Genomic DNA, 10,099 nt, shown 5'->3' with positions numbered 1-10,099 from the left:
GAATTCTAAGGGAAACAAATTTCATATGATCTGAAATGGGTCATAAGATGTTCACAAACCATGGAACAAAGTTGAATTTCATGTACATTCTGTATCTGTAGTGTACATTCTTCTGTTCCAGTGAAATACATACACCATACACCAGGGAACAGGAGATGAAACCAGTGGTGGTGCACTCCTGTACAATTTAGGTTGTACATAATATCCTGGCATAAACTTGTGCTGCCATTTTACTGCCACATTCTGGGTTTCTTAGCATTACAAACTGCTCACCTATTAGTACATTACTATCAGGGCACAGAACTCACCTTCACGATTCACGACCTGAAATCAGAGATGGCGGTTTTCGCATCTAACCCGATGGAGTAGTAATGTTTGATGTAATCTCTGACGAGGGTCTCCCTGTACAACGGCGGGTTCTCGTCCGACAGCAGCTCCTTGATCAGACCATACATCCTCGTCGAGGCCGGATGGAAATGCGGGCTGAAGAAGCACGCGATGGAGACCCTCGGCGTGGCATTCTTGCAGTACACACTGAGCATATCCTTCTTGGAGTACCACAGTACAATGGGAGGATTCAAATGGAGAATGGAAATGCCCATCTGACAAGGTATGGCCTGAAAATGTTGTTTATCTCCCAATAAATTACTCTTTAGCTTAGATACAGTAACACAGAGATACGAATAGTGATCCTGGACGTTCTCGCAGTATCTTTTTTTCCTGTCGCGTTCCTTGAATTCCTGGACCTCGCAACCTACAATCAATTTCTAAATTGTCACTGAAATAACATAAGCACTTGCATTCCTATGTAGTACTTTATATAATGTGTTGGGTGGATAAAAAGGTGTATCACAAAGGAAAACATGGAAAAAAATCAAATAACAAACATAAATACTATTTTACCATCTCAAATATTTCCTATGTACTGCAACTATTTAATTTTGGTTCAAAGCAGGTGATCATCACGTTTTGGTTTTCTTCACATTTTGGTTCAACTTATCACATCTTGATGCATTGAATATCTATGTAAACTTGATTGGTGTTGTTTCTACCAAATCAGTGGAACATGAGCATCTTAATTTGTGGAAAACGCTTAGCTCAGTTTGACAGGTATGACGCCCCGCATGTCTGAAATTGTCTCCAATGCACCAAATAAAATTTCAGAAAGAGTGGAGATCATGATTGCTCACACACAAGTCCAGGTGAGGTAAGAATAGTAGGATTACCAGTTTGATCAGAAGATATGTAGAAGACCAATATGTTAGTTGAGGTACAGTACGAGGCACGCCGCCGTGAGCTCCAGCGTCTCTCCGCAGCTGCAGCAGTTGTATTGTCGCGGGCGAGCATGCCGATGAGACGACGAAGTCTATGCAACAGGTGTACCCTCTACATCAAATTAACAGGATCAAAAGGAATTTCAAAATTATTTGATTCTACATAATCGACTTCCATGTATCAAATCCATAGAGTACAGTCTAATTTGATTTGCGAAACCTTTTGAACTACCAACTGCTAAGTTACATCCAAGCACAAAATATAATTTCACGCAGAAGCTCACTACTCACCTCGACAGTAGATTGAACTTCCTTTATAGTACGGTTCCCTGTAGTTGGGTCAAACTTCAGTCAAAAGTTTGTTCAACCACTCCCAAGACTATTGGGGTGGTAGCCAACAAAAGAGGTAAATGACTAAATGAGCATGACTATCTCCATAAACAAACAATAACGTAAATAGAGCAAGGGAACATCACATGCTGTTGTGTTCAGTATAAGGTGCTTACATCTTTTATTTAGTTCTTCTACACCTTATCCCATTTAAACCTCCCTACTACATCAGGGATACAAAAAGGGTGAGAACTAAGAAGACAAGTGAAACCATTAGAGACGCATATAAAATGCTGCTTGCTACTAATCTCACATTCAAAATCATTATTATCAATTAATGAAATAAAACATATCTGAATTTCCTAAAAAATAAATAGCTATAGTTCACACTCTGTTTCTCTTTCAGAAATTACAAAGCATCAATTATGTCGATTGCTGCAAGAGCATCCTAATGAGCACTGCCTCGTTCCATAAAGTGTCAACTAACACTCCCAGCGATGCTTCTCTAGTGACTGGCGATGAAGTCCTGCTGCAGTTGCAGGTACTCGAAACGTGCTCGACAGGCTAAACTGAATTTGGTCCAAAGTGTTAGTGTGTAGCATTAAACAATTGACAAGCAGTAGAGTCCAGATGGATGTGAAGTGCATATATATGAAGTTTGTCCTACTTGAGATTCAATCTTGCTGAAGCTGGTAACCATGCCGTCATTGTTCGATGAACACCTTGCCTTCTTTACACCTGGCGCGGATACTACGGAGCACCTTGGCCTTCTTGCTTCCGGGCACAGAGAACAAGATGTTGGAGTTGGTGTCGTCCGAGGAGCTCATCAAAAATCTCTTGGAGAGGTCTTTGGAGCCGTTGCCAGCAGTGATGCTCTCACTGATTCGGCCGGCAGCATCGGTGCGGGCATGGCCATTCCCATCTCCGTGCGGCATCATGTCCTGCTGCCTCCTACAGCCTCGAGCAGCTCCACAACTGAATATTAACCGAGAGAACTCCACCTCAGTGAAATCTGAACTTATCTAGAAATCTAACAGTATTGGGGGATCAAAGAAATAACAGAAAGTATTGTACTTCGTAGACTAATCCATACCAGGAAAGAACAAGAGTAGTACCTGACTTTGTTGAATTGGAAGAAACCCTGTTAAAAAATGGATTTCCTTTAAACCAACAATCATTAGAAGAGACTAAATAGTAAATCCCCTTGACATGTGATGTCTCACGCCTGACCTCCTTGCCGCCAATAAATTATCCTCTGCAATAGTAATCCACCATAGACAAGCTGCACGCACACACACATGAAAAAAATCTTAAAGCTCTTTATCCTCTCAATCATGGACAGTTCAAAAAACAGAGGCACGAGAGTGAACAACCTATTCTCAAGGGCATGGAGTCAGACCTGGCTGCAAGATGAGAAATTAGGGAGGGAGGGGAACCACCTGGCTGCTGTCCTGCTGCTATTGATGTTGCAAACGAGGAGGAGATCCACCAGAGCACCGTGCTGACGGAGAAGCTGGATCTGGTGAAGAGAGAAGAAATAGGATGGTTAGAGAGAGAGAGGGAGAGAGAGGGAGAGAGAGAGGGGGGGTACCTCAACCCTAGCTGACAGGGAGGTGCGGCGGCGCCGATGGGAGGGCCGAGTCGCGGTAGCTCATGGTGACGGCGACCGGGGGCGTGGCGCGGAGGAGGGTGCGGCCGGTGGGTGAAGGTGCGGTGGGCGGCGCGGGAAGCAGGCGGCGGCGCGGGGAGCAGGCGGCGGCGCAGGGAAACAGAGAGCAGGACAGGGGCACGACTTGGTTTTGGGGGTTTCAAAAAAAAGCATTTGGCGGTCGATTTTCGTCTACGCGCGTCTATTTTCGCGGTCTATTTTTGTTAAGTCTGGCCCTCACAGATAAAACTACTGATGGCGCACCACCTACATATACGCCATTAGTAAACCTGGTTACTAATGGCGGACCAGCTGGTGGTGCGCCATTAGTAGTTTTGCTAAAAAAATAAAAAAAATAATAGTAGTGGCACACCACCTAGAGATGCGCCATTAATAACCCTGGTTACTAATGGCGCACCAGCTGGTGGTGCGCCATTAGTAGTTTTGCAAAAAAAAAAAGTAGTGGCGCACTGAGTGTGCGGTGCACCATTAGTGTCCATCACACTAATGGCACACCTGCAAATGGTGCGCCACTACTATATAGTAGTGGCGCACTATTTGTCTGGTGCGCCATTAGTGTCTATATCAGCTATAGCCCTTTTCCTAGTAGTGGAGGGTCTACACACTTAAGGTTCTGTAACGTTTCGGTATAGTTGAGTAATAGGTGCTAGTGACCGAAGTTTTGTTCGGAGTCCTGAATGAGATCCTGGACGTCATGAGGAGTTCCGGAATGGTCCAAAAATGAAGATTGATATATAGGAAGTTGATATTTGGATTCCAGAAGGTTTTCGGGCATTGCCGGCAGTGTACCGGGAGTGGCGAATGGGTTCCGGGGGCCCACTGGGTGGTCCCACCATGCCCCAAGGGGTCCACGTGGGTTTATTGGATGCACAATAAGGAATAATGGGCTGACAAAGTTATCCAAGGATAGCCCATGAGGAAAAAGTGGGAAATTCAAAAGAGGATTGGAGGAGGATTCCTCCCTCCTCCACTTCGGCCAACCCAAGGGCTCCTCCCTTGTAGCGCAAGGCCTGCCCCCTCCCTCCTCCTGTATATACTAGAGGTTTTGGGTTGTTTGAGACACAACTTTACCACCTGCAACCCTAAACCTCTACTTCGTAGTTCTTCCTCTAGATCGGTTTTCTACGGAGCTCGGGCAGAGCCCTGCAGGAATAGATCACCACCACCACCGGAGCGCCGTCGCGTTCCTGGGGAACTCATCTACATCCCCGTCTCTCTTGCTGGATCAAGAAGGCAGAGATCTTCATCGAGTTGTACGTGTGCTGAACGCGGAGGTGCCGTCCGTTCGGCATTTGATCGGGACGGATCACGAGACGGTTTGTGGGACGGATCGTGAAGACATACCATTACATCAACCGCGTTTATTAACGCTACCGCTTAGGGATCTACAAGGGTATGTGGATCCAATCTCCCTCTCGTAGATGATCATCACCATGATAGGTCTTCATGTGCATAGGAAAATTTTTGTTTCCCATGCTACGTTCCCCAACAGTGGCATCATGAGCTAGGTTCATGCGTAGATGAAATCTTGAGTAGAGCACAAAAGTTTTTTTGGGTGTTGATGTTTGATTTGCTGCCCTCCTTAGTCTTTTCTCGGTTCGGCGGTATTGTTGGATTGAAGCAGCCCAGACCAACCTTGCTCGTACGCTTACGAGAGACCGGTTTCATCAACTAACATGCAACTTGTTGCATAAAGATCACTGGCGGGTGTCTGTTTCTTCAACTTTAGTTGAATCGTATTTGACCGAGGCGGTCCTTGGAGAAAGGTTAAATAGCAATTTGCATATCATCGTTGTGGCTTTGCGTAAGTAAGATACGATCATACTAGATACCCATAGCAGCCATGTAAAACATGCAACAACAAATTAGAGGACGTCACTTGTTTTTGTAGGGTATGCATGTGATGTGATATGGCCAAAGACATGATGCGATATAATGGATGTATGAGATGATCATGTTGTAATAGTTAAATATCGACTTGTACGTCGATGCTACGACAACCGGGAGGAGCCATAGGGTTGTCTTTAATCTAACGTTTGTGCTTGAAGATGTGTTTTCTATATTGTTAGGTTGTAGCTTTAGTAGTAATAGCACAGATAGCATGACAACCTCGATGGCGGCACGATGATGGAGAACATGGTGTGGTGCCGGTGACGATGAAGATCATGCCGGTGCTATGGTGATGGAGATCAAGAAGCACAAGATCATGGCCATATCATGTCACTTATGAATTGCATGTGATGTTAATCCTTTTTATGCACCTTATTTTGCTTAGAACGACGGTAGCATTATAAGGTGATCCCTCAATAAAATTTCAAGATAAAATTGTGCTCTCCCCGACTGTGCACCGTTGCGACAGTTCGTTGTTTCGAGACACCACGTGATGATCGGGTGTGATAGCCTCAACGTTCACATACAACGGGTGCAAAACAGTTGCACACGCGGAACACTCGGGTTAAACTTGACGAGCCTAGCATGTACAGACATGGCCTCGGAACACAAGAGACCGAAAGGTCGAGGATGAATCATATAGTTGATATGATCAAACATGGAGATGTTCACCACTGAAACTATACTCAACTCACGTGATGATCAGACCTGAGTTAGTGGATTTGGATCATGTGCCACTCAAATGACTAGAGGAATGTCTATTTTGAGTGGGAGTTATTAGTAATATGATTAGCTAAACTCAATTATCATGAACATAGTCAAAAATGTATTTTAATTATGTTGTAGCTTGCGTTGTAGCTCTACTGTTTTTATATGTTCCTAGAGAAAATTTAGTTGAAAGACGATAGTAGCAATTTTGCGGACTGAGTCTGTAAACTGAGGATTGTCCTCATTGCCGCGCAGAAGGCTTATGTCCTTAATGCACCGCTCGGTGTGCCGAACCACGAACGTCGTCTGTGGATGTTGCGAACATCTGACATACACGTTTTTGATGACTACGTGATAGTTCAGTGCGTAATGCCTAACGACTTAGAATTGGGGCGCCGAAGACGTTTTGAAACGTCACGGAACATATGAGATGTTCCAAGAGATGGAATTGGGATTGCATGCTCGTGCCCTTGTTAAGAGGTATGAGACCTCCGGCAAGATTCTTTGTCTACAAAGTAAGGTAGAAAATCTCAATTGGTGAGCATATGCTCAGATTGTGTGAGTGCTAAAATCGCTTGAATTGAGTGGGAGTTGATCTTCCAGATGAGATAGTGATGGTTCTCCAAAGTCACTGCCACCAAGCAACTAGAGCTTCGTGATGAACTATAACATATCAAGGATACATATGATGATCCTTGAGCTATTCGCAATGTTTGACACTGCGAAAGTATAAATCAAGGAGGAGCATCAATTGTTGATAGTTAGTAAAACCACTAGTTTCAAGAAAGTGCAAGGGTAAGCAGGGATACTTTATGAAACGGCAAAAACAGTTGCTGCTCTAGTGAAGAAACCCAGGGTTGAACCCAAACCTGAGACAAAGTGCTTATGTTATGAGGGAAAGGTTCACTGAGGCGGGACTACCCTAGATACTTGGTAGATGAGAAGGTTGGCGAAGTCGATAAAAGTATATTGGATATACCTGATATTGATGTGTACCTTACTAGTATTCCTAGTAGCACCAGGGTATTAGATACCTGTTCAGTTGCTAAGTGTTAGTAACTCGAAGTTATAGCTACGGATTAAAAGGATACAAGCAAGGGTGAGGTGAAGATGTGTGTTGGAAGTATTTCTAAGGTTGATGTGATCAAACATCGAACGCTCCCTCTACCATTGGATTGGTGTTAAATCTAAATAATTGTTATTTGGTGTTTGCGTTAAGCATGAACATGATTGGATAGTGGTTATTGCAATACGATTATTTATTTAAAGAGAATAATGGTTATTCTATTTGCTTGAATAACTACCTTCAATGGTTTATTGAATCTCGTTCGTAGTGCTACACATGTTCATAATATTGATGCCAAAAGATACAAAGTAGTAATGATAGTACCACTTACTTGTGGCACTACCACTTGATTCATGTTGGTATAAAATGCATGAAGAAGCTCTATGCTGATGGATCTTTGTACTCACTCATTTTTGAAACGTCTGAGACATGCAAACCATACCTATTCGTATAAACGCATGAGGAAACTCCATGTAGATGGATCGTTTGGACTCACTTGATTTTGAATCACTTGAGACATGCAAATCATACCACATGGAACAAGAAAGTAACTTGTTGGCAGTAATACATTTTTGATGTCTGCAGTCCAATGAGTGCTGATGCATGCAGTGGATATCGTTATGTTCTTACTTTACTGATGATTTGAGTAGATACATGAGTATTTACTTGATGAATCACAAGTAAAAAATATTGAAAAGTTCAAAGCTATTTCAGAGTGAAGATCGTCGTGCCAAGAGGATAAACGTTCTATGATATGATCATAGAGATGAATATCTGAGTTGCGAGTTTTGGTACATAGTTAAGACAATGTGGAAATTGTTTTGCAATTCATGCCACCTAGTACACCATAATGTGATGGTGTGTCCAAATGTCATGGCCACGCCCTATTGGATATAACGCATACTATGATGTCTCTTATTGAAATACCACTATCGTTTTGGGTTAGGCATTAGAGACAACCACATTCACTTTAAATAGGGCACCACGTAATTCCGTTGAGATGACACCGGATGGACTATGGTTTGGAGAAACCTAAGCTGTCGTTTCTTGAAAGTTTGGGGCTACGACGCTTATGTGAAAAAGTCTCAGTCTGATAAGCTCGAACCCAAAGCGGATAAATGCATCTTCATAGGATATCCAAAACAGTTTGGTACATCTCCTATCTCGGATCCGGAAGCAAAGTTTTTGTTGCTAGAAATGGGTCCTTTCTCGAGGAAAGGGTTCTCTCGAAAGAATTGAGTGGGAGGGTGGTCGAACATGATGAGGTTATTTAACCGTCACTTCAACCAGTGTGTAGCAGGGCACATGAAGTAGTTCCTGTGGCGCCCACGCCAATTGAAGTGGAAACTGATGATAGTGATCATTAAGCTTTGGATCAAGTTACTACAAACCTCGTAGGTCGACAAGGTCACGTACTACTATAGAGTAGTATAGTAACCCTGTCTTGGAGGTCATGTTGTTGGACAACAATGAACCTACGAGCCATGAAGAAGCGATCATGGGCCCGGATTCCGGCAAATCGCTGGAGGACATGAAATCCGAGAGAGGATCCATGTATAAAAACAAAGTATAGACTTTGGAAGAACCAATTCATGGTCGTAAGACTATTAAGTACATATGGATCTTTAAAAGGAAGATAGACGATAATAGTGAAAAGTCACCATTAAGAAAAGCTTGACTTATCGCAAAGATGTTTCCGACAAGTTCAAAGAGTTGACTATGATGATACTGTCTCACTCGTAGCGATGCTAAAAGTCTGTTGGAAATATGTTAGCAGTTGCTACATTATTTACGAAATATTGCACATAGGATGTCAAAAACATTGTTTCCTCGATGGTTTCCTTGAGGAAAGGTTGTGTGTGATACAACCAGAAGGTCTTGTCGATCGTAAGGATGCTAACAACTATGCAAGCTCCAACAATCCTTCTATGGACTGGTGCAAGCATCTCGGAGTTGGAATATACGCTTTGTTGAGATGATCAAAGCTTTTGGGTTTATACAAGGTTTATGAGAAACTTGTATTTCCAAAGAAGTGAGTGGGAGCACTATAGAATTTCTGATAAGTACATGTGGTTGACATATGGTTGATTGAAAGTAAGGTAGAATTACTGGAAAGCATAAAGGGTTGTTTGAAATGAGTTTTTCAAAGGAAAACCTGGATAGAGCTACTTGAACATTGAGCATCAGGATTTATAGAGATAGATCAAAACGCTAAATTGAACTTTCAATAAACTGTATGCCTTGACAAGTTTTTGAAGGATTTCAAAATAGATCAGCAAAGAAGGAGTTCTTGGCTGTGTTGTAAGGTGTGAATTTGAGTAAGACTCAAAGCCTAACTACGGCAGAAGAAAGAGAAAGCACGAAGGTCGTCCCCTATGCCTTAGCTGTAGGCTCTAAAGTATGCCATGCTGTGTACCGCACGTGATGTGTGCCTTATCATAAGTCTGTGAATGGGTACAAAGAGTGATCCAGGATTGAATCACTGAACAACGGTCAAAGTTATCCTTAGTAACTAATGGACTAAGGAATTTTTCTCGATTATGGAGGTGATTAAAGAGTTCTTCGTAAAGGGTTATGTCGATGCAAGCTTTGACACTAATCCGAATAACTCTAACGAGTAAAGCGGATTCATATAGTGGAGCAGTCATTTGGAATAGTTCCAAATGGCACATAGTAGCAACATCTACATGATAACATAGAGATTTGTAAAGCACACACAGATTTGAAAGTTTCAGACTCGTTGACTAAAACCTCTCTCACAAGCAAGACGTCATCAAACCCCAGAACTATATGGGTATTGGATTCGTTAAAATCACATAGTGATGTGAAATAGATTATTCACTCTTGTGCAAGTGGGAGACTGTTTGAAATATGCCTTGGAGGCAATAATAAATTAGTTATTATTATATTTCTTTGTTCATGATAATCGTTTATTATCCATGCTATAATTTTATTGATTGAGAACACAAATACTTCTGTGGATACATAGACAAAACACTGTACCTAGTAAGCCTCTAGTTGACTAGCTCGTTCATCAAAGATGGTTAAGGTTTCCTAACCATAGACAAGTGCTGTCACTTGATAAAGGGATCACATCATTAGGATAATGATGTGATGGACAAGACCCAAACTATAAACATAGCAAATGATCGTGTCAGTTTA

At 42.4% G+C, this 10,099-nt stretch overlaps 1 protein-coding gene across 9 annotated transcripts; it reads right to left on the bottom strand.

The window, feature by feature from the left end:
* Positions 1-50: 50 nt before the first annotated feature.
* Positions 51-3,335, bottom strand: LOC123410140 (1-aminocyclopropane-1-carboxylate oxidase homolog). Of its 9 annotated transcripts, none has more exons than XM_045103034.1 (7): positions 3,196-3,335; positions 2,978-3,123; positions 2,720-2,886; positions 1,781-2,579; positions 1,566-1,603; positions 1,227-1,366; positions 51-754 (listed from the first exon to the last, which is right to left on the bottom strand). In XM_045103034.1, the coding sequence occupies exons 6-7, from the start codon at positions 1,345-1,347 to the stop codon at positions 318-320; spliced, it is 558 nt and encodes a 185-aa protein (XP_044958969.1). In that variant the 5' UTR covers positions 1,348-1,366; positions 1,566-1,603; positions 1,781-2,579; positions 2,720-2,886; positions 2,978-3,123; positions 3,196-3,335; the 3' UTR covers positions 51-317. The 9 variants fall into 9 exon arrangements, with proteins under 9 accessions (XP_044958969.1, XP_044958963.1, XP_044958965.1 ...); XM_045103028.1 differs by having other exon boundaries at positions 1,227-1,386; positions 1,566-1,653; positions 3,196-3,334; XM_045103030.1 differs by having other exon boundaries at positions 1,227-1,386; positions 3,196-3,334.
* Between the last annotated feature and the right edge of the window lie 6,764 nt (positions 3,336-10,099).

Source organism: Hordeum vulgare, chromosome 7H, assembly GCF_904849725.1.
Source record: "Hordeum vulgare subsp. vulgare chromosome 7H, MorexV3_pseudomolecules_assembly, whole genome shotgun sequence".
NCBI lineage: Eukaryota > Viridiplantae > Streptophyta > Magnoliopsida > Poales > Poaceae > Hordeum > Hordeum vulgare.
This window is presented reverse-complemented; position numbering and strand designations above follow the sequence as displayed.